We start from the raw sequence: 24,740 nt of genomic DNA on the forward strand, positions 1-24,740 counted from the left end.
TCTATATATACACCCAGATCAACAGCTTTGCTTCCTCGCCTTCTTAGCTGTTAGAGACAGGCTGTTGCTTCCAGATGTGCGAGGGGGTGGCAGGCAAACGTTCAAATGCCTACGAGAGGCTCCACAAATGTTTGCCTAGCGGGCTTCTCCTGAGGATGATCTGTTAGGCTTATGAGCCAAAGCTGTGGAGACTGGGACCAGGAAATTGGAAAGTCACTCCTGGGCTGCAGGGGCAGAGCAAGGCTGGTGTTTCCTATGTGCCAGGTACCGTACATGGAGCAGGTAGCCCCTGACTACCCCCATGTGGCATATTATCTTACTCATCCCCACAACCTCATGATGAAGGGGGTGGTGCTGCCTCACTGCAAAGGTGAGGATGGGAATGTATTTACCTAGCCAAGGCCACACAACCAGTACATGCTGGAGCTGTGATTCAGGCTCAGGTCTAAAGCCAAAATCCATCCTTTTTTCTGCTAGACCAGAGGTTTCCAATGGAAGATGAGTGTCTGTATGTATGTGGCCTTTAGACGTATATGTAGAGATCCAATTTTCTTGCTGCTTCTGAAAAAATTCTGAAGATCTGACAACAATCAGCTGAAACAAAATAATGGCTCCTCACTGGGTAAGGAATATACTTCAGTTCACTCTGCTTGCATGAAGTTTCCAACTCCTGAAAATATTCGGGTTTTCACCACAGTTGTGTGTCATCCTTGTGAGGACAGAAATCCTCCACAGTGTACCAGTGAAACACAGGCCCAGGTTGGCCCTCACCTTTCACAAGAGAAAAGAGGAAAAGAGCATGCCTGTGCCCTCTGCCAGTCAGCACAGGCCAGTGAGCACTGTGGTCAGGAGCCGGGCTGCATTGTCCTAACACTCCATCCCCGTGAGGCCGGCAGGTGCAGATGGGAGGTTGAAGGGACGTTCATGTGGAACTGGATGAATGAGGAGCCTGCGCAACCTGGAAATGCTGGAAAGGCTCTCACTGGAGGTCAACAGAGTCCACACGTGGCGGTAATAAAAAGTTGATGAACTCTTTGGGGTGGGGGTGGAATGTACTTTGAGAAAAGCCCTTCTCTTTCTCTCAATGAACAGAATCTTATTCAATGACAACCGGAGCAAACTAGATTGAGGGTGCGTCTATTGTTGGCCAAAGCCCGGGTTGCCCGCAGTATGATTTTCTGAGGTTGTACAGAAAGGTCTGGTTGTTGAGCTGCAGACAGATGCTAGAACAACTCTGTGGCCCTGCTCTGTTGTCAGGCTTGTCTCGCCACCCAGAAGCCCACCGTATCCCTCCTGAGGAGACACTGCCGAGTTTCAATGTGCTTTGCATTCTCTTGGCTGCCTGAGCAAACAGCCATCACTGTTTCCATTGTGAGCTCTTCTGCTCTGGAGCCAAGCCCAGGTTCAGGGAACATGTGCTTGAGATAAACATTTGGCAGCCGAGATACCTCCTCAGAGTGACTTTCTGCTTTTGCATTTTCTCATCAAGGCGTTTCCCTGCATTTGGAGATTGGAAAGCAGTAAAGAGGACGTGCTTATTTGGGAAAAGCTGGTTCCTAACTCTGTTGGCTCACTGGCATGAGGAACAAAATATTCACACCAAAATTCAGAATCTAGGTTACCAGACTAAGACAAATATTATGTCTACCCCTCCCTTGCTACCAGCGTGACTGAGGCTGTATGTAGTTGCAAAGCGCCAGTGGGCTCAGTTTCCTGGAGAATATCTCTCTTTCCATTATCTACCCAATTAATTTTTATGATAAGCCCTACCTCACTGTTGAAAAACACAAGTGCCCTACTTGTTGGACCCCATTTTATAGAGTAGGTGACAGGTTAGAAGTCAGAGATGAAATACTTTGCCCAAATCCTCACAAAGTAATGGCAGAGTTGGTATTACAACACAATTAATTAAATATCTGGACCAAAGTTTTCTACTAGTCCAAGTAGTAATAAGGACTAGGTCACTTTTTGTATATTTTGAAATGGAGCTATAATTACATACAACATAATGCATAAATTTTGACAAAAGCTTAAGCCCACACAGTCAACACTCCAATCAAAACAAAGAGTATTGCCATTATCCTAGAAAGTTCCCCAGGGCATTTTCCACTCAACACCTTTTCTAATCTCCTCCCACCAGGCAACAACCACTGCTCTGATTTCTACCCTCTTAGATTAAGAAATCAAATTTAAAAGTTTAAAGAAATAAAACTGACTCAGGCAACTTTGCCTGCAGCCTTGAAGGGTCTCTGTGGAATGTTCCTCCCTCTTCGGGAAAGCCAGTATTACTACAGATTTGTTTTGGATCCATCTGGGCAGCCTTCCAGGAAGTCAGTCTTAGCCACAGTACAGACACATTTAAGGATTTGCATTTATAGGATTTGAATGCCAACTATGATCCCTTAATACGAGGTAGTAAAAAGAGCTCTTCTTTCTGGAACATAAAGTTGCTTTCTCCAAAATATCTGCCTTGTTGGCTCTTTCTGGATCCAAGTGTTCTTCAGGATAGCTGCCTTTGTTTCTGTGGAAAGAAATGCTTGAGCCCGCAAAAGTGATGGCAAAGACACTATCTTTCTACTGGACGCCTTTCCTAGTTTTGATAACCTGCCTTCTGTAGAGACTAACCTGATCACAGTTCCTTAGATGCCCCAGACACCGTCACAGGACAGTGGCAGCTGAAAAGGTAACATTGTCTTATTCAGCCATTTAATGAGCCAGGAAACTGGGCTTTAGAAACTGGAAAACTTTGCCTAAGACTTGCTCAGAACATCATCTAAAGGCCAAAAAATACTGCCAAGGTCCAGATGGAGCAGTTTTCCACCAGCCACAGACACGACCAAGTCAGACAAGGCCGGCTTCTCTTCCTGCAGGAGCGCAGGCAGCCAGGGTGGGTCATTTTCTCCACAGCAGCTTCATTTCTCCAGACAGTGAGCTAATGCTTGGCATTGGTCAGCTCCATAAAACAAGGCATTTAACCCCAGAAGTGACTGCATGATATAGATGTTTATACAAACATATATAAATTTATATATATAAATACATACACACACACAAAATTACTTAAGCCAAACCAAGTTTTAAAAATTCTAAAAAGAGGGCCTCCTTGGTGGTGCAAGGGGTTAAGACGCAACCTATGAAGCTGTCTGCAGCCTCTCCAACACAAGTTCGATCCCCAGCCAGGGATTTACCCACATGGCGGAGCAGACCTCTTCTGACTGGCTCGCTGCTCCCCTCAGCAGTGTATTTCAATCAGTCCACCTGTTCTGTTCCCCACCATGTCTTTGGTGAATCCTCTTATCCCCCAAACCTCTGGCCTGTACCCCATTCTTGTATGCATAAATAAATCTTTAAAAAAAATTCTAAAGAGAATAAAAGTTATGCACATGTAATCATAACATCAGAACCCCTTTGAACACAAAGAAGCAATAATGAAAACATAAACTTCCCTGGAAAGGCTAAATTCCGGAAGACATTTTGTTAGTAAAAAGAATGGAATTATAAACAATTGCCTAAAGCATGTTGTGAGATTCCCTCCTCTTTATACAATGTCACTTCTGAGGATTTTCTTATGTTTCTACAGTTCACAGAAAACTTTTTGCTTTTTTTTTCATTTATAAAGTTTATTTTAATTTTATTTTTAAAAGTTGAAAATTAAGTTGGGCACATGCAGGGAACAACCATTAAGATGGTGAAGTACTTGAATCCATGGTGTGAGGTGAAAGACAAAAGGATTTATTACAGAAAAAAGTTCAAGGGTAACTTGTTAAGACAAAGATGTATTGCTTCTGTAATTAAGAAAATGTATGCGCCTATGTTCACACACAGACTTGGCCGTGAATGTGCACAGCCAGTGCTTTTCGTAAGCGCTGAAAGTGGAAGCCACCTCCATTGTCCAACAACTGAAAACTGCAAAACCAAAACACGATGTAGCCATATGACTGAATGTTATTTTTATTCCCCCAAAAGAAATAAAGTACTAGTTCATTCAACAACATGAATCTTAAGAAACATTATTAAGTCCAAGAAGCCAGTCACAAAAGAGCACATATGGTGGAATTCCATAGACATGAATGATCAGAACAGGTGAGTCTGGAGAGGGAACGCAGATGCTGTCCCTGGAGCTAGGGAGGGTGGGGGGAAGTGGGTAGTGACTACTAGTGGGTACTGTCCTGCCCACTGGCCCCCAATTTATAACAAAAATTTATAACAAAAACCACTGAATTGTACACTCTAAGTGGGTAAATTTTATGGTACATGAATTACATACCAATAATGCAGTTACTGAAAAATATTTACAGCTATTAAAAAAATGCTCAAGAACTGACAAGAACACTGAGTAGTCCCCCAATGTGGAGACTTTCCATTTTCAGGCACTAATTCAAGGGTGAAGAGGTTAAGAGTTAAATGGTAGATGCTAGTTAAGACCGGATGGTTGATTCGCCATAGGAAATCTTGGCCTTTTAGACAGAATTCTTGCAGCTGAAAGACACAGAGAAGGACTCAAATAGGCTCGCTCAAAACCACAACGGGAATTTATCTTTCATAACAGAAGTCCAGCTCCTGGCACCCAAACATGGTTCGTGGAGCTTTGGGTCTCTTGGCTGTTTCCTTCTTGCTGCCTTCACTGTCAAGCTGGCTGTCTCTGGCACAGCAATGGGCAGTCCCAGGTTTAAGTGGCCCTCTGGCTCTGGATTCAAGAGGAGAGAGAATCTTTCCGGATGGCTTTGGCATTAGTTCCCAGACAGTCCAGGGCTGGCCAGGAGGAAGGTTTGATTTAACCAAGACCTCTGGACAGAGCAGGGAAGGGTGATTCTCCAAAGGAAGAAAGGTTGGGCAGACAAAAGATAGACCAGGACGCCAGCGGAAGCTCTCAAACTTGCATCTCAGCCTGATAAATACAGAATCAATGCAGGGGCACACAAAATGGAAGTACTGCTGAGAACTTTGAAAACATCGCACTCCAAATCTTGTTCCACATTTTTAGAGATGCAATACAACACAAGTTAGGGCAGATACTAAGGTCATGAGCAAGATGCCATTTTAGCTAAGAGCTCTTCAATTAGGCATAGATTGTTCCATGTCTTGGATTTCATCATCTTACACAAAAAGAGGTATGCTGCTCTGGTATTGGCAGACTTTTTTTTCTCCCGACTCAGCCACAAGAAAAGTTAAGTCTTGTTCAGCACAGGAGAAGATGACTGTCCAGGAGGAACAACTGGAAACCAGCCTGCTGCCAGGAAGGTCTGCAGCTGTTCCCTTCTCATTTGAACTGGTGATAATCCGGGGGGTTTCTGATCCAGGATCCGAAGGCCTGCTTCCGGAGCATGCTCCAGGCATCCTGGTACGCAGACGCGGCCTCCTTGTACTCTTGGTAGGTCTCAGGCTGCTGCACCCTAATACACACATAGCACCAAACACACAGCTTCTCACTGAGCTGCTCGCCTTTGTGGCTGACAAGACATCAGAGCAATCTGCTAACTGGACACACTACGAGAGACTTGGGAACAGAAGACTTTGGACATGCTCTGTCCCTTTCCAAGGAATTCACTATAAAGCAGCACAGATTAAAACAGGTAAGAATAAACAGAATGCTAGTTTTACCCAGTCTGGGTGCAATCAGAAAAATAAGAGTAAATGTTTATACTTTTTGGTTTCAAGTTTTCTACGTGCCTATAATTTCACAGTGGACCTAGCCATTAGAAGCTTCATGGCTTCATTTTTTCCTAAGAAGCCAAAGCATTTCCCATCGTATCCATGTTCTCCTGTGTTCTGCCAGCCAATACCCCTTCCCAAGCCCCTCAGCCATCTCTCACTCCTGAAGAATGGCTGACACGCTGAGTCATATTTGTGAGACTTAAACCCAGTTGAAAACTTTTCTTCTGACAAAGACTCTCCTTTGACTAAGCTTGAGTCAGGTACCCCAGAGCCCTCTTCTTGGCTTAGCCCGGACCTGTGAAGCTGACCTTGTTATCTTCTAGTAAAAGAAACTGCAAGATACGTCAAACTGATTCATGTGATTTTATCCAGCTTCTACCTTTTTGTTCTTTGCCAAGATCTGAGGAGACCCAAGTTGTTTCTTAGCTCACTTCAGCAGAGAAAATCTGCTAAAGATAGCAATGCTGATTTCAGGCTTTGATAAATTTCTTATAGCTTTTTGTTAGTTAAGGGATGAGAATCCCTTAAACTTAGGTCATTCTCTCCTGACCTAAGTCCAGATTTACTTTTATTGCTGCACAGAATCTATGGAAACCCATCCCGTTCCATTTTGAATGCAGAATTTGAAAGGGTTTTGCCAGTTCATGGGAGGAAACCCCTAAACCTCAGAATACCTTGAGAGAGAGAAATGCCTCAAATCACACCTGGGTTGATGTTTAATGAGGTGACTGAGCAGCTCTGGGCAGGGGCTGGTCATGTCAGAATGACCATACAATGAGAGAGTTGGGGTTTTGAGCCCTCTGACATCAGTTTGATCTCCTGGGAATGAGGGAGACTGAGTTTAATCACATCACATGGCAAATACTTAAATCAATCACACCTATCAGTAAATCCTAATAAAACCCCCCGACCCCGAAGCTCAGATCAGCTTTCTGGTTGGTGATACACAGTGATTGGGGGGGGGGTAGCCTGAGGACACACAAGCATCACTGTGGCTGAGACCCTTCAGACCTCACTCTATTTGACTGTTTCTCAGCTGGTCCTGATTTGTAACCTTTACAATAAAAGGTCATTGAAAATACAGGGTTTTCTTGAATTCTGTAAGTTTTTCTAATGAATTATCAAACCTGAGGGTGTAGTGGGAACCCCGAACTTATAGTTACTTGTTCAGAAGTATGATGACTTGGAAGGGACGGAGTCGTGTGGAGTCTGATGGGAGGGTAGTGTGTGGGGGGCTGGGTGCTCAACTGTCCATCTGGCCTAACACTGTGTGTTAATGTCTGAACTGTACCCACCCACCTGCCCCCAGAGTGGTTCCGAGACATTCCTGTGTGGAGTGCAACTGAAATCGTGAAGCTGCAGTTCACAACCAGTGATGTGAATGACAGAAAAAGAGAATAGAATGTATAACTCTCCCAGCACATGCATTTCCATTGTGTGCTCCATTGGAGATGGCACAGAAGGAGGATCTGGACTAGGTGAGGCCCCAACTCTACCCTTGGTCTCTCGTGACTGTACCACCAAATGCCCCATCTTCCATACCTCAGGTCATGCCGTACCTGCAAGTGTAGCTGTGAGGAGGCCGAGCATGTGGTAGTAAAGCCCACTGGCCCTCTCAGTTACCACTCCTGCCAAGGCTTCCTGCCACTCCTAAGCCAGAACTAAACTGCAATTCTTCCTAAACGTGAAAAAACCAGGATCAACAGCATCACCTGAGGGAATCTGGCCATCTGTCCTCTGAAATACTCCTTAGCAGGCTCTGGAATGACCGAAAGAATTCCACTTTGCTGATTCGAGATCTGTTCAGAAAAATACAGAGGCTTTATTAAGTGGTTACTAAGCACCAGGCTGCTATCAGAGATACCAGGCGTCACATGGGGCTCAGTTTTGAATGTCCCAGAGCCCCCATCTTCTCTTGCGTTTGGCAAGGAGAAAATCTACACCCGAGCATCTGAAGAGGGCAAAGCATTAAGACGAACCTCACCTTGCCATTCACAGTGAAATCATCAAGGCACCAGGCTCAAATGGAGTAAAGACAGGTGGAATTGCTAAATCACCCCCAAGGATACCAATCACAGTGCTGCTTACTGCCTTTCAAGTCCCTATGGGTAAAACTGCTAATCAGGAAATTGAGGTTTCTCCAGAAGCCTGAGTGCTATTTCCTGTGTGAACTGCGGTTATATAGGCAATAGGACATGCACCCAGAGCAGGATTTCCAGACTATGGGTCTGATGGATGTTTTGAGAACAATCCTTTGCTGCTAATGTCAAGCTTCAGGGAGATCACAGTTTGAACAGTGAAGACAGTGAGTGTGGATTCCTCAGCAGCCACCTGGGCCTTCTTGGTTTTCCCCATTCAGGCTGTGGCTGCGGCTGCCCAGAAAATTGTGCCAACAATGTGTAGCCTCATTGTTACGTGCCATCCCCTTCACTGTCTTCGTAAATATCCCTCGGCTTGGACCCAGCAGTTATAGACACTATGTAGTACAGTCTGCCCGAAAGCCCCCTTACCTGGCCTGGTCCCGGCTTACTCCAGGAGTTAGTGCTTAAAGAGGAACCCTGAGCTCTCACCTGCCTCTCTCATAGGGCCTTAACAGTGCTAGAGGGGCTATTAGCACTGAGAAAGAGAAGGCCACTTTAATATCAAAATAAACAGAAGTTATTCACAAATTACAAGGAGAAAGGTAATCTGAGGGAGATAGATGCAGAAAAGGTATTTATTAGAATTGAACAACCACTGAATGATTTAAAACCTTTTAGCAAACCAGGTCTAGGAAAGACAGGATTTCAATCTTTACAGCAAATATTGTCTCCTGAAAATCAGGAATAAGACAAGGCTGGCTATCACTGCTTTTATCCAAGTTATATAGAAGGTTCTGGCCAGTAAGATATGAAATAAAATGAGTAAAGATTGAAAAGCAAACACCAAAGTCATTATTTAGAGATCTGTGATATATTCAATTCTAGCCAGCACTGTAAGAAAAATAAATATAAGAAGTGGAGGATTAGAAAAGAAATACTGTTTGCAAAAAATAACCTAATTAGAAAATTCTACACATTCCCAGATAAATTATAAGAATACTAAGAGTTAGCAAGGTTGCTGGATATAAATATTCATTGCAACAGAAATAAAAAATTGATTCTAATAGCATCGATCAGAAAAAGAAATAAAAAGTTTTAAGCAAAATAGTCTCTTGTGGCAGCCAAACTCCAAGGTGGTGATTCTTGCCTCCTGGAATTCATGTTCCTGTGTAAGGCCCTCCCACAATGAGTGGGGCTGACCTGTGTAGCCAATAGGAAGGTGCAAATGGAGTAGGACTTCTGAGGCTAGGTGATAAAGACACCGCGGCTTCTGCCTTGCTGTCTTATTTGTTTTTTTTTTTTTTTTAAAGATTTATTTATTTTTATACAAGAGCTGGGGTACAGGCCAGTGGTGTGGGAGGGTCAGAGCATTCACCACAGACAGAGCAGGGAGCAGAACAGGCAGACGGACCAAAGACACTGCTGAGGGGAGCAGCGGGTGAGACAGGAGAGGTCTGCTGTGCCATGTGGGAATCTCCCTGGCTGGCCGGGAATCAAACCGGCACCCAAAGGCTTCGGACAGCCTCACAGCACTGCGTTCAACCCGCTGTGCCACCGGGGAGGTCCTGCCTTGCTGTCTTGGATCATTTGTGCCAGGGGAAGCCTGCAACCACGTTGTGATGTGAATACTCTTAGCCTTATGAAAAGATTCAGGTTGTGAGGAACTGAGACTTCCTGCCAAAGCTGGCACTGACGTGTGGGCCATGAGGCATTCTGGAATTGGTCAACTGGATCTGCCAGCCCCAACCAAGCCTTCAGATGATCACAGCCTGGTTGACATATGAACCACAACATCATGAGGCCCTGAGCCAGAATCACCCACTTGATCCCCAAATTCCTGACTCATAAAAATTGTGTGAAATAATAATAAATGTAGATTGTCATTTTAAAGCACTAAGTTTTGGGAGTTAATTTGTTACACAGCAATAGATAACCAATACAACAGGCAAGGAATAAATCTAAGATGTTAAAGGGATAAAACTTAACTGGAATACATGTAAGAAAGTATAATAAATGTCTTTACTATCCCAATCTAATTTCATATTCCCTACAGTTCTAAAGAGGTTGGTCCCAGGATGCACGGACTCAGGAATAAGTAGTGAGAAAACCTGCTTCAGCCCCAGCAGCTAAAAGAAACTGAACAACAGTTACTCTCTTTCACACATAGGAAGCTCCCTTTGATGATGGAAGGGGAAACCAAATTAGCAAGATGCTTGTGCCAGCCCTGTGCTATCTTGGAGGAACTCTCTCATTCAATTCTCACGTTACCTGGGTGATAGATACTCTTATTTACGATTGCTTAGTTGTTGGGGGAAGGGAGGTTCAGAGAGGTAAAGTATCTGCCTAAGTTCATACAACTGGGGAGAAAAGGGGCCAGTAATGAAAACACTGGTCTCCTGAATTGCAAACCTTCTGCTCTTTCCACCACACCCCGGAGACTGCCTTCTCTGACAGCCAGTGTGTCAGGGGCCTTAGCGATACTCTGATATTCTCGTTTCACAGACATGAACACACTGAGGTCCAGCGAGCAGCTGGACTTGTCCAAAGTCACCTGGATAACTGGAGAAAGAGCCAGAGTGAGAACATGATGTGCCTCTAGTCACACAGAAAGCTTGATATACCGAGACAAGCTGAGAAGAGCACTATTGGAATTTGGAGAAAAGATGGTAATTTTGAGCTGGGGTTAGTGGAAGTGGAGATGAACTTTCAAAGTGAAAGAGGGCTGAGGAAGAGCATTTCAGACCTAAGCAAAGCAGCAAGCTGCAGTCATTGTCAGGTGGGGGGAGGGGGTATGAGTTATTGCTACTGGGTCACTGATAGCTGACACAGTTCAGCAGGAAACACGTGGTCCCCTCCCTGGTGGCCTGCTTAGCTCACACATCCTGGTCTGTGGCTATGAGTTAGTCCCATGAGAGGTTGAAACAGCAGCCTGAAGCCAGGAAAGCCTTTGGGGGGAAAATGGAGTCCAAAATCTCTACGCCCCCGACACTGCCTCACCCAATTTCGTAAATATTACTTAATTCAACAACTTAGTCCACCAGAATTCAGGCTGGGTCTGCCATGGAGGCATTTGAATCCTGGTTTTAAGTCTAAAAATATAGAAATTGTTATTATTAGGTTGAGGCAGACAAATAAACATGCCAAAAAGAAAACAAATATGTGAAATTTAATTACAACTTTTAAGAAGGGCATGATAAAGAAATGGAAGAGCAACTTAGAGCACAAAAGACTCTCCATAAATTGTGGGAAGTCTACAATAATCATTTATCAGGAGCACCCTCCTTGCAACAGGCCCTCCTGTGGCTCACTGGGAGGGGAGGGGAGTTGGGCTGAGCATTTAGCAGTGAAGAACCACTAAGGCAGATATGTGAACCTCTAGACACGCAAGGATGTTCAGCAGAATACACACACTACATTTCAACAAAAGCCAGTTGAAGATGAAAAGTCCTATATCCAAAGTGCCCTTTTTGCCAGTCCAATCACTGTGGGAATTCATAAATGATTTCTGGGCTTCAACCTTAATCTAATCAACCAGAATCCCTTGGTGAGAGAGCCCAAGGAACATGCGCTTTTCAAAATCTCCAAAAACAAAGAATAATCTTTCCAAAAATTGGTGCTAGACTACTGGACCCATATGCAAAAGAATGAAGTTGCATCTCTATCTCACATGCTACAGAACAAATTAACTCCAAGTGGTTATCTGAGTCCTAAATAGAAGAAATTATATCTTTGTGAACTTGAATTAGGCAATGGTTTCTTAAGTACCATAAGCACAAATCACTAAAGGAAAAAGATAAAATTGACTTCATCAAAATATAAAAGTTTTGTTCCTCAAAGGGCACTATCAAAAAAAAAAAGACAACCCACAAAATTGGAGGCGATATTTGCCTATATATATCTGATAAGGACTAGTATTTGGAATATATAAAGAAATCTTGCAACTCGATAATAAAAAGATAAGCCAATTTAAAAAATGGCCAAAGGATCTGAATAGGTATTTCTCCAAAGGAAATACACAAAGGTCTAACATCATTAGTTTTTGGAGAAAAGTAAACCCAAACCACAATAATAGCACTTCATATCTATCAGAACTGTCATAATAAAAAGACAGAAAGTAATAAGTGTTGCAAAGGATGTAGGTAACTGAAACCTTCCTATGTTGCTGGTGGGAGTTTAAAATGGCACACCTGCTAATGAAAACCATTTAGCAATTCCTCAACAAGTTTAACATTAAGGTTATCATATGACCCTCAACTCTACTCGCAGGCACACCAAGAAAACGGAAAACATCATGTCCATCCAAAAGCTATATTATTCATAATAGCCAAAAAAGTGATACAACTCAAATGTCCACTGATGGGTAAACATAAAGTGGTACTGTCCACACAATGGAATACTACTGTGCCATGAAAAGGAACGAAGACCTGATATATGCTGTGACGTGGATGAACCTTGAAAACATTATGCTAAGTGAAAGAAGTTGGACACAAAAGATCACGTTATGAAATCTCATTACATGAAAAATGTTCAGAATAGATAAATCCATGTAGATAGAAAGTAAATTAGCAGTTGTCAGGGGTGGTAAGAACAGGGAGTAGGGAGTGACTGATGACGGATACAGGGTTTTCCTTTTGGGATTCTGACAGTGTGCTGAAATTAGAGGCATGAGGCACAGCCACGATCTCCTCCTGCCCCAATATGCTGTACCTGGCCTGGAGGCTTCCAATTCCTTTCTTCGTTGTTCCTTGTGGAAAGCCATTGGCAGTGACATCCAGTGGCTGCTCAGGTACTGCGCTCCAGCTGATGGCTATGACAAGATAAGATTCTGGGGTTAAAACTGTTCCATTTTCTGAAAATGCCAGATGTATTTCTTTTTTTCTTTTTTAAGATTTATTTATTTATTTATAGAAGCACTGGGTACAGTCAGAAGCGCAGGAAGGCGAGAGAATTCACCAGAGCCAGAGCGGGGAGCAGAGCAGGCAGAAGGACCAAAGTACACTGCTGAGGGGAGCAGCGGGCGGCAGGAGAGGTCTGCGCGCCATGTGGGACCCTCCTCCGGTGGTCGGGGAGCAGCCAGGGATCAAACCGGCGCTGCAGAGGCTGCAGGCAGCTTCGCAACCCAGCGCTCAACTGCTGCGCCACTGGGGAGGCCCTGCCAGATGGATTTCAATGAAAATGTATCTCTGCTTCTGCAGCCAGACCCGTGAGAATGGAACACAATGTCAGAGAGAATGACTGAGACTCTTGAGGCTTGGTCTCTGGGTACAGCAGTATAAGGTGGTTCATGACTGACATTGTAACAGCTAACAGACATTGAAATCATTGAGCATTAATTATGTGCTGGACACACAGTAAACGCATGAAATAATTTCTCATTTAATCCTCAAACAACCCTCACAAATAAATGATGCTATGTGAAGACGAAGCAGCTCAGGCTAAAGAAGGCAGTAACTTGACTCAGTGGGCGTGTCTCCCCAAACCACACCAGTGATCACTAGCGTGGGAAACCACCTCCTCAGGATGGGAGGATGCAGCTCCTCCCAGGCCACAATGGGGTATGGGGACAAGTGGAACCTGGATCTCCTACCTGCCCCACAAGGAACCAGTCGGCATTCGCTGTCAGTCCTTTTCGCCTGCACTGCGCGGCGGCTTTGTTCAAATAGTAAATCCGACTGCTGTATTTTCACTTCTTGAACTCCAAAACCTTTGGGTAAATCCAAGACATTCTGACACCTAAATGTGAGGGAAAACACATTCAGTTTAGGTATACCCCTAGAGAAAAAGTGTATCTAGGACGCAGCAATCAGCACCCTGAGTCTGGGTGGGAGGCTGAAGCCTTAGGATATATGTGGATTTATTTGTTTGTTTAGGAGGGGAGTGACAGAATAGAATCTAGATGATAGGACCCTTGTGGATGAAGGGAGGTCCTTTTCATCCCTCTAAAGGGATAACTACGAATTGAGTCACTAGCTCTCAGTGCAGCACCATTCCTGGTATTGGCTTTGAAAGATCTGAAAACCTTCAACAGAGATATTAACTTGCTGGTACCTGTTTCTAGGTGTTTCTTTAAACATACCATAAACCGGGCCTCCCTGGTGGTGCAAGGGATTAAGACACAACCTATGAAGCTGTCCGCAGCCACTGCAGCATGAGTTCGATACCCGGCTAGGGAGCTACCCACAGGTGCATCAGACCTCTCCCGACTCACCTGCTGCTCTCCTCAGCAGTGTATTTCGTCAGTCTGCCTGTTCTGCTCCCCACTCTGTCTCTGGTAAATCCTCTCACCTCCCCTACAACTCTAGCTTGTACCCTAGTTCTTATATGCATAAATAAATCTTTAAAAAAATACCATAAACCAAAATTATCCCATATTAAAATAAGCTTCATTTCTTAATTTCACACAAACTAGATGCTGATGTTAGTCTCGTCCAGAACTGAGCACAAAGCAATTACTTCCAGAACAGGGGAAAGCACACATTATTGTAGGATTACCCTTTTTCTATCTTTTTTTTTTTTTTAAGATTTATTTATTTATTTATACAAGCACTGGGTACAGTCAGAAGCACGGGAGGGTAAAAGAATTCACCAGAGCCAAAGCGGGGAGCAGAGCAGGCAGACTGACGAAATACACTGCTGAGGGGAGCAGCAGGCATAGACAGGAGAGGTCTGCGGTGTCATGCGGGCTGCTCCGAAGCCGGCTGGGATCAAACCAGCACCGCAGAGGCTGCAGACATCTCCACAGTGCTGCGCTCAACCGCCTACACCACCAGGAAGGCCCTGTATGGGTGTTTTTTAGGCGCTTTGGACCTACTCTCAAGACTGCTCCTCAGAAAGGTTGCTCTAATTGGGCCCTCCCTCCCGGCCCCTTTACCTCGTGATCAGTGCCCTCTGCATGGCTTCCTGGCTATATGGGCACTTCCCGATGACCACAGCTGACAGGTAGATGGGCTCTTCCAGGAAGTGCATCAATAGTGCCCCTTGGCATCCAAGAACATTCCACCGTGCCAACTTGTCACTGCAGGACATGGAGCAGGTCCTGTCTCCCCGGCCTGGCTTCACTCGGAGCAGCCCCACCTGGTGATACAAAGCACCAGGTTGCCCCGAGTCTCCTGCTTCTCCAGGAACACACTTGGCTCCAGTTCTATAAACATCCACCACCTTGGCACAACCAGGGGCCTCTGTGGTGACATCAGCCAGTCCCTCCGCGGTGAGCACAGCAGAACTGCTGACACTTGGCGGGACAGGGTCACTTTCCTGATTGCTGGAATTCTGATAGTGAGCTGCCCCATTGGTGATTTCCCTGGCAGGAGTCCCAGGCTCAGGCCTTATCTTTTTGTTCAGGCTACACTCTGGGTCTTCATATTTCCTTTTATCTCCAGGAGTTTCCAGGTTACCACTAATATCTACTGCTGGGTTACTGGCCCCATCTCTGCTGACTGGACAGCAAGGCTGATCTTCAAACTCAAGCATTGGAATGATGGAGGCATCCCCACCTGCAGGAGAAGGAACCTTTTAAACCAGTGGTTCTCAAAGTGAGGTCCCAGAGCAGTCACAACCTCATCCCTTGTTAAATCATTAGAAATGCAAATTCTTGGGACCCTCAGAAGACCTGCTAATCAGAAGCTCTGGAGTTGGTAGCCATCAGTTTAACAAGCTCTCTAGATTATTCTGGTGCAAGCTCAAGTTTGAGGGCCACTGCCTTAAACAAACATGAGTTCTAATCTCAAGTGAACCGAGATGAATTAAGAACACTTGCTCGAACTTTCCTAGTAAGAATCCTCTGGGGCTTTCACTGAAGACTCTACCCTAGATCCAGGGAGTTAAATCTCAGGGTGGAACTGGGGGTCGGGGTTGGGAAAACTGAACAAGTTAACAAAGATCCCAGGTCATTCTTATCACAGGAAGTTTGGGAAATACTGATTTAGGCCAGGGTTACTCAACCTCCACATTACTGACATTTCGGGCAAAGAATTTGCTGTGGGGCCCTCCTGTACATTATATGATGCTCAGCGGCATTCCTGGTCTCTATCTACTAGTTTCCACTAGCACCCCAGTCTGAACATCTAAATGTCCCCTGGGGAATGAAACTGCCTTGACTTGAGAAGTGCTGGTTTAGAATGAGCAGTTTCCCCAAGCGCATTTTGGAGAGGTGCCTTGGAAAACAGAAGTGGATGGTTTACTTCATGGCTAAATAGGTTTGGCAAACATTGCTTACAATGTCCCCATCTTGGAGATTTATGTGCATCTCCTCACAGGAAAGAGAGGCAGTAAATATCACAACTGGCATTTCCCATGTTGGTTTAGAGTTGTGGCCCACTCTGCTCACAGGATCTCAAAGAAAGCCAGGACAGGAAAACGCACAGCTTTCCCCTGAGAAGGGGTCACATCTTCAGTCACTCACCTACAGTGTGCTATTTTTCTGAAGGGCATAAATAATACATCTGTAGCCTTTATAACCTAAGCGTGGGAAAGGCAAGAGATGTAGAACCGGGAGTGATGCCAGAAAGGCCGGCTGGTGGGCTTGCAGAGACCTCACAAGGTGACAGTGACTTTGGAGAATTCTCTGGGGCCCACCAGGGAATGGGAGATTTGATCTTGACAGATGCCTGAACTTGAGAGTCTGATTCACAGCAACAAAACTCACAAGAAGAGTCTGAAGGAGCTAACCCAGGCACCAAATGAGGAATAAATGTCAGAGGGCCAGACAGTCCCATCCTCTATGGAGCATTCATTCTTTCTGCAGACAAACTGTGCAGAGCTATCACATCTTAAAAGATTACCTAAGAGGTAGGGGAGTTAAATTAGGGGTTCCACATTTTGATTTCACAGACTAGTAAAGTTTCCAGACAGGGAGAGCCCTGCCTGCCTTTCTATGTCATCTCTCTGGCCCTTAATGATTAACCATCTCTTTCCTGATAGACTCATCCTTTTTATGCTATATTAATACTTTCAATTTGAGTTACAATCGCGCTTTGAAAGCTGTTGATTCTACAGTATGATTACCTATCTCTGCTCTAACTGCATGGGTTAATTTTAGTCGTTTTATCCTTATTTCAGAGTTTTGAGAAGGACAGTTTACTATCATTTACTGAGCAGTCTACAAAGGCAGGAATTAGTCTCAATTTTCCTGTGATAAGAATAACCTCAGCATGGCTATCATTGAGGATGTCTCCTGTGGCAAAGACAGGACACTGGGTGAGGACATATGGAACCAGGCAGAAGTGTTCTTTTTTTTTTTTCAAGAAACATATCTATGAAAAATATAAGCAAAAGGGAGGAAATAATATGACACTAATCCAAAGGCTCACGTATAGGGTATATGGTTGGAGAAAACCAGAGGATAGAAATGCCCACCTAGGTTAGGGCTGGCCTTCCTGCAAGCATAGCACCTGAAAAATCCCCTTATAACTCATCAAAATTAACCCTACCACGACTATATACTTTCCCTGAAAGGTTCTATGAGGGTAAGAAAGGAGCTAGTCTTATTCATAGCAATGTACCCAACATGTCCTACTATACTTGACAACAGCAGAAAATACCTGAATGAATGAAATGGCTTTTCATCTGAATGAACTATAGAACTCAGGGCTTAGTACTTCTAAACCGCATTGTTGGTTTCAAGACTTTGAGGGGTTACAGCTTTAAAGATTCCCAGTTCTGCTTGGGCACTGAATAAAAGCATGAATGAGGCTTCCCCCCCTCCTCCAGCCACCCTTCTCCTTGGTAGAGAAGTGGTTATGCAAACAGGCTGAGCCACACTAAAAGGCCCTGTGACTGGTTATAGCTACACTCCAGGCAGAAGTGTTCTTTTTTTTTTTTTTTTAAAAAACATAGCTATGAAAAATATAAGCAAAAGGGGGGAAATAATATGACACTAATCCAAAGGCTTACGTACAGGGTGTATGGCTGGAGAAAAACACAAAGGAGAGGTCGGGTTTGAGTCTCCACAGTCCTCTCTGAGTTCCTGGGACAAAGATGCTATTCTCTTTCAGGGCAGCTGCCAAGTGGAGCTGATGGAGAAGGTACCTAGTGGGTTACAAAAAATTATCAGGATGAACAATCTCTGTGGAAAAGGGAGATTGGCAGGGGGATTAGGAATTATGAGAATAGTCTAGATAAGTGATTCTCAAAGTGTGGCTCTTGAACCAGCAGCACCAGCATTATCTGGGAATTTGTTAGAAACGCACCTTCTCAGGGTAGGACCGGCAATCTGGGTGTTATCAACCCCTCCCAGTGTTCTGATGCACACTCAAGCAGCAGAATCACTGTCCAGAGTGGTGCTATTCAGTGTAGTACACAGGCTGAAGTAACCAGCACTACTTTCAAGTTGATTAGAAATGCAGAATCTCCGACCCCTACCCTAGACCTGCAGAATCATACTCTCTGGGGAGGTAGATTTACCTTTGGAAACTCCTCCTGGCTATGACCTCAGCATGGCTATCATTGAGGATGTCTCCTGTGGCAAAGACAGGACACTGGGTGAGGACATATGGAGCCTGGAGAGGCCCTGGTTCCTAGTAGCAGAAAGCAGCAATTTCCCCCAGCACCTGAGATGGCCATGGAAGTGTCACAACCATTCATGGCAATGCATTTACAGTAGGGTTTCTCAACTCAGCACAAAGAATTAAAAAAAAATTCCTTGTTGTGGGCGTCTGTCCTTGCATTGCATGATGTTAGCAGCATTCCCAGCCTCCACTTACTAGAGGCCAGCAGCATGCTCCTGTCCCATGGTTCTGAGAATCAAAAATGCCTCCAGACATTCACAGTGTTCCTTGGGGTGGGGATGGGGTGTGGAGGACAAAATCACTCCCAGCTGAGAGCTACTGATTTATAGGGAAGCTTTATCTAGAGGAGAAGCGTTCAGATTTTTTTCTATCCTGGTCTTATACTTGTGCTCATTGCAATACAATTACACTGAATTCAATCCACAATGGTTCTGGAACAGCCTCAAGTGCAGAAGGCAAGAGGAGGGAATGCGGGAACAAACTCAGGAGGAACCTGCTACCTGGAAGGGGAAGGTGAAGATGTTGGATCTTTAAGGGATTTCCATACTTTTTGATGTCCAAATTTTCCACTTAATTCAAGATTGCTTTGGGGCTTTAAAAGTCATGCAGTCTGCATCCTTTACCCAAAACTGAGCTCAAAGGTTTCCTGACATAATTTAAAATAGGTAGGCCCAGGGAACTGCTGGTCTGAGAATGAAAACCATGACCAGCTTTCACTTCACTCAGAAAGTGGCCTTGGCTTCCAGAGTCTATTTCCAATTTTTTTTTTCTTTTAATGGAAGTAACACTGCTTTATAACATTATGTTTTGGGTGTTCACTCTTGAGAATCAACAAGTGCATAAACTATATTAAGTTCACAGCTGACAGCCCAACTCTATCCTTCAGATTTTCATTTTTTAAATGAATTCTGCCCTAACTCGGGTGAGAGTTAGTGGGAACTGGAAGGTCAGCCACTTCAGTGACAGGGTCCCTTTTCCCTGAGAAGGAACAAAAAGGGTAACATGGAAACCGATTCCCAAAGCTCCATAGAAGGGCTTTGCTTAGACTCCCTCGTGGGCTTACCACTCTTCCTCATTTTGGACTGGCCTATGCACTTCGTCCCTGTTCCCATAGCGATGACTTCCTTTGTCACTGTGGGGAAAAGAAACAGCCTTAAGTGAGCTCTCAGAACCTTGAATCGGGGCCTCCCCGGTGGCGCAGCGGTTGAGCACTGGGTTGCGAAGCTGCCCGCGGCCTCTGCGGCGCCGGTTCGATCCCCGGCTGCTCCCCGGCCACCGGAGGAGGATCCCACATGGTGCGCAGACCTCTCCTGCCGCCCGCTGCTCCCCTCAGCAGTGTACTTCGGTCCTTCTGCCTGCTCTGCTCCCCGCTCTGGCTCTGGTGAATTCTACCCTCCCGCGCTTCTGACTGTACCCAGTGCATGTATAAACAAAACAAACAAACAAATATAATAAATAAATAAATAAAAACATGCCTCTATTAAAAAAAAAAAATAGTTTCAGTTTAAAAAAAAAAAAAAAGAACCTTGAATCGGTACCCAGTTCTCAGGTTTAATAAGTCTGCACAATCCTCTAAAGATTTCCACAGGCCAACCCAACTGGGGACTATGGTTCCATCATGGCTATCTCTGGTCACCGGAAGTAGCATATTACCTAGTGGAGAGCTGGGGAATATGCCCAACATTAAAGTTTATAGGGGGTGATGTCTGTTCCCTGCAGAGTGATGGTATAATTCTATTACCTGACAGAGAGGGAGCTCTCTAAGGAGGAAAGGTCTCACCTTGCACCTGTTGGTCGGGGTAGTCACAGGCCTGGTCGGCTGCAGGTTGGATCTTCACCACTGCTGCTAGTAATGTCCACTCTCTGTTGGGCCCAGGTTTCCCCTGCTTAGGTAGCCGGGTTCCATAGTGCTCATAACACAAATGTGCAATCTCGTCCGCCGTCCACATGGTCTGAGTTGGTGCCGAGACCCTGGTCAAAACCCACAACTATCAGAAATGCAGCAAGGAGAACCAATGCAAGATGTTACCATCTCACACTAGTACTTCAGCAGGCTTTCAGATGTGGAACCCTCCAATCCCCACACCAAAAATCCCCTCCTCCTTACCCCCAGCCCCACATTTTGTACTGATGGTTCTCTATGTGGAGCTTTGGGTCATTTTCTCCTATTACCTGCCTACTCCCCCCCCACACCTGCCCCCCATTTATAAGGAAAACTCAGAGCAATCCCAAGGGCCAGCAACTCCAGAATCTACTTGAAATAAAAGCACCTACAAGGAACATCTCCTTGCTACTCCAATTTCCATTTGGATACAGTGTGTACAGTGCTGCAGACCTCAGCCTGCTCTGGGCACTTCCTCCTCATACAAGGTTCAACCTTCCTGGAAGATGTTCTCCTTGTCCTCCTTTCAGGCATTTTACTTCCCTCTTTCCCCATAGCAGTACAGTTCGCTTCCTCCATCACATAATGTCATAAATTGCATGGGTGCACCAGTCAGGAAAGTAACAACTTCTATTAAGTTTTGTGAGGCAGAGGGGAGAGTTTCTCATCAGAGGCTTCTCATTAGTCAGGGGTGCTCCTTATAAGAGTTGTGCTGGAGTGTGGGCTCTGGAGATGCCCTTCCTGGGTTCTAACCCTGGTTCTGCTAAAATTAACTGTGCGACATTGGGCCGATTACTTAACTTCTGTTTCCTTATCTGCTAAAGTAGGAATAACAGTAGTATAGAACCTATTGGGGGATATTGTGAAGACGAAATATTTATAAATACAATATTGCTGCTACAATATTGAGCACAATGTCCACTGTGATTAACATCACAAAAAACCCTTGAATTTCCTGAGCTTCTTGGGATGTAGAAGGCATGTGATGAGCACATAAAGCCATGACTGAAAAAAATATATTAAGATGACCTGACTTGAAGGAGACCTAGATACATTCCTAGAAACTCTCACCTGTTTATTCTTGAGTAAATGCTTACTAAATGTAAGCAAGACCTCACTTAGACTCAAACATCTGACAGACAGAGCTGTCAGAGTGAGAGAGAGCCAAGCATTAATTTAAAAAGGGCTTTACTGAGCCCCAATGCATGTAGCTTCTGAAAGTTAATATTTCTACAAATGAATCTCCTGTATTGTGTTAAATTAAGCAAGGAGGTTATAAGACTGAGGAGAGGGGTCATTAGACCCCTCAAATGCTATTGGGCTTATGTAAGTAAACCAATGTCTAAGCCTGGAAAAGGGTCAAGGTAATAAAATCAAAACTAATTACTAAGGACAACCAGTCACAAACAGCCAACTAGGCATTAACCTATAGTCAATAATTCCCTTTCTTGCTTCTGCACTTTTCCCCTTGGCTCCTGTCTTCAGAGCATTTCTAACCACTTCTGATTTGGTGTTGCCTGATTCCAACTGAGTTTTGCATATATGTAATCTTAAAAAATTTTATGTGCCTCAGTTTATCTTTTTTTGCTCTTTCCCACTCCACGTTTATCTTTTAACAGTTCCGATGCACAGGTCTGTTACTGCAGTAAATGACCATAGTAAATCAGACCACACAGATTTAAACAAAATTCTCGCAGGAACTGACATAAATGGTGCCTTTAATGTCAGACTCACTACTCCTTGGAGCAAAAGAAAAGCATAGGAGATCCCAGGATCCTTTGAGTGGAAGGGATTTAAAGCAGTATGTCTTCTGAAACAGATTATTTTGGGCCCAACATGAAAGTAAACTAGAGGTTGGTATCACAATAGGCAAGAAGACAGAGCCAGTAGAAACGCTGATAGTCTAAGAATCAGCAGCCCAGAAATATCATCTCCTCCTCCTCCAAGGAGTTGAGTCTGGATGAGAGGTCGCAGCTGATTCTCACTGGTTGAAATAAACCAGTGTTTTGCATATTATAATGCTCCCCCCTTTCCTAGATCTTCAATAACTTCTTCATATGAAACAACAGCTCAGTTGCCCACAAGACCGCATATTGTAACAGCGCCAATAAACTGAAGAATCCACTTCCTTTTCAATAATAATAATAAAGTAAAAATCAAAATCAACAAGCAACTATAAACCAGAGACACTACGGTGAGGGGAGGGAAGAGGAGGGTTAAGGGTCAAAATAAGGGGGGTGGGAATTGTATGGGGACTGTAACCAAGGTGAAAATGCATACATTGTGCAAAAATGAAAAATGATGTAAAAAAACAAAAACAAAAACAAGAAACAGAAGGAAGGGCAGGTGCCGGCCAGGGAAAACCTGCGTTAGCAGTGGGAAGCCAAACTCCCTCAGGCTCCCTTCCTCCATACCCCGGCAAGCAGAGCCCTTCCCGGTAGGTTCCACAGGAGAGACCCCTAAGTCTATGAGGCCAGAAAAACGCGGCGTCTGCATTCTCGGGGTACCCGGGCGGCTGCAGTGAGGACTCACGCCTCGTGCTCGTCCGTCCAGGAAAGGAGGGGCACTTCCCGCGGGACACTCGTCGGGGCGGCGCGGTCTCCACCTCTTCTAACACAGAACGAGATGAGGAAGGTCAGGCTGAAAACACCTCACGCAGGAGCCCCCACAGACCCCCGCCCCCACATTTGCGCTGCCTTGGCCCCTTAACCCCATTGCCTCGCACACGCTCCCCTCCCACCTGCAGAACCCCAGCATCCGCGCGAGTAAGCCGACAGCCGGCGCGTCGCAGACGTGACGTTACAGAGATCACCCCTCCCGGCCCCGCCCCAGAGGCGCGCAGTGCATGCTGGCCCTTGTAGTCCTTCAGGGAGCGGCGCCTGGCCGATGGTCTGGGTGCATTGGTTTGGTTCCGGGAGGAATGGGCTCAAGCAAACCGACTGCAGAAGATATGTCTTCAAAGAGTAGTGTGGTGGCGTATTTTGGAACACTAGTCTGAACTTCTAAAACAGCCCTGTCCAAAATACATGTCCAAACATGATTTGAGCTATATATATCATACAGAAATTTCTAGTAGCTACATCTTAAAAAGTAAAAAATAGATAAAATTTACATTATGGGGCCTCCCTGGTGGCGCAAGGGGTTAAACACCGCACCATGAAGCAATCCGCGGCCTCTGCAGCACAGTTCGATCCCCGACCGGCCAGGGAGCAACCCACATGGTAAAGCAGAGCTCTCCTGTCTCACCTGCTGCTCCCCTCGGCAGTGTTATTTCAGTCAGTCTGCCTGTTCTGTTCCCCACTGTCTCTGGTAAATCCTCTCAACCCCCACATCTCTGGCCTCTACCCCAGTTCTTATATGCATAAATAAATCTTTAAAAAAATTTACATTATGAATCTTAATTAGTCCAGTATTTCCAAAATATTAACATTTCCACATGTAATCAATAATTAAGAAAACACATTTTACATTCCTTTTGTCAGTATATACTAAGTTCAAGGAGTCTGGTATTCTCATCACTTGAGAATACATCTTAACTTGGACCAGTCACATTTCATATGGTCAATAACCGTGTAGCTAGTAGCTACTGTGCTGGACAGGAGGGGTCTAACTGTATTGCTCAATATGATTTATTTTTCTTATTACCCCAGAAGTGCAATTTACTTGTCTCCATCCCTCTCTTTAGTTCAGAGTATAAGGGCCACAGGTTTCCCCCGAGGCCAAGGATGCTGCTCCATGTTTCTCCCACATCATGTAATGTTTCTGAACCTCCTGTCTTAAAGACACACTGATCCTGACAGGGAAATCATCATCCAGATTTCTTAACCTCAAGTACTGGTACTGCCATCAACCTACTGCATAAACTAAAAAGGTAATGGCCCTGTCATTTTCCTTTAATCCCCACAACATAAACCATTGCCAAGAGCTGTTGACTCACTTCTCATCCCTTGAATCCACCTATCTTCACTTCCATGGCGACACACTGGTCCAGGCCACCACTACCTCTTCCAACTTAGACTGCTGTTCCACTAACCTCTGGACTTCATACTTTCTTGCCCAACTTGTATTTTTTCAGAGCAGTCAGATGTCTTCAAAATGCAAATATGATGTCACCCCATTAAATAATTTAGTCTTCCCAGCACTTGTAAATACAAAATCTCACTACTCTGCAAGGCCAGCACTCTCCTACCTCATCTGGTGCTGTTGTCTTTTTTAAGGTGAGTTAAAAATTAAACTTCATTGATGGAGATAGTACACACTCAAGAGTGACCACAAACAAATCTCCTGGCGCTATTTCTTTGGGCTTTTGTACAGCAGGCCTTCGAATGCCATTTTGTTAAGCATCATTTAATTAAAACTTTGATAAGACCTGACCACGGTTGGTTCTGCCTTTCACCCTGACCTGCCAAGAAAGGCTTTGGTTACTCTTGCCCCTGAACTGGAATATACAGTTTGGAAAGTGAATTAATACAAATAATTGTTCAATATAGAAGCAACTAGGGACCTTGCGTTCCTGTTCATCCCACAAAAGTATTGCCTAAGTCCAGTCCCCCATCTGATCCTGGACCTGGATCCTCTGTTGGTGAGATGACTTTTTAGTTACCATCACCTTGCTGA

The 24,740-nt window shown here is 44.7% G+C and overlaps 1 protein-coding gene across 5 annotated transcripts; it reads right to left on the reverse strand.

Annotated features, from left to right (window-relative positions):
* Positions 1-3,535: 3,535 nt before the first annotated feature.
* On the reverse strand, positions 3,536-22,897 carry ADAT1 (adenosine deaminase tRNA specific 1). 5 transcript variants are annotated; one of them, XM_037516171.2, is made up of 11 exons: positions 22,864-22,897; positions 22,656-22,733; positions 20,022-20,212; positions 19,305-19,373; positions 18,138-18,192; positions 17,632-17,762; positions 14,608-15,229; positions 13,324-13,469; positions 12,444-12,543; positions 7,368-7,454; positions 3,537-5,393 (listed from the first exon to the last, which is right to left on the reverse strand). In XM_037516171.2, the coding sequence occupies exons 1-11, from the start codon at positions 22,878-22,880 to the stop codon at positions 5,261-5,263; spliced, it is 1,629 nt and encodes a 542-aa protein (XP_037372068.1). In that variant the 5' UTR covers positions 22,881-22,897; the 3' UTR covers positions 3,537-5,260. The 5 variants fall into 5 exon arrangements, with proteins under 5 accessions (XP_037372072.1, XP_037372068.1, XP_037372069.2 ...); XM_037516172.2 differs by having other exon boundaries at positions 22,656-22,730; positions 22,864-22,879; XM_037516173.2 differs by lacking the exon at positions 22,656-22,733.
* Between the last annotated feature and the right edge of the window lie 1,843 nt (positions 22,898-24,740).

The sequence above is a fragment of the Talpa occidentalis genome, unplaced genomic scaffold, assembly GCF_014898055.3.
Source record: "Talpa occidentalis isolate TD23 unplaced genomic scaffold, MPIMG_talOcc4v2.1 talOcc4.17, whole genome shotgun sequence".
Lineage (NCBI taxonomy): Eukaryota > Metazoa > Chordata > Mammalia > Eulipotyphla > Talpidae > Talpa > Talpa occidentalis.

What these genes read in the sequence shown, in the direction of transcription:
- ADAT1 (XM_037516171.2), bottom strand. An exon ending in GTCCAAAATGAGGAAGAGTG is followed by an intron (nt 18,193 to 19,304) that starts GTAAGCCCACGA and finishes TCTTTGCCACAG; the next exon opens with GAGACATCCTCAATGATAGC. An exon ending in AGATGGCCAGATTCCCTCAG is followed by an intron (nt 5,394 to 7,367) that starts GTGATGCTGTTG and finishes TGTGTGTATTAG; the next exon opens with GGTGCAGCAGCCTGAGACCT.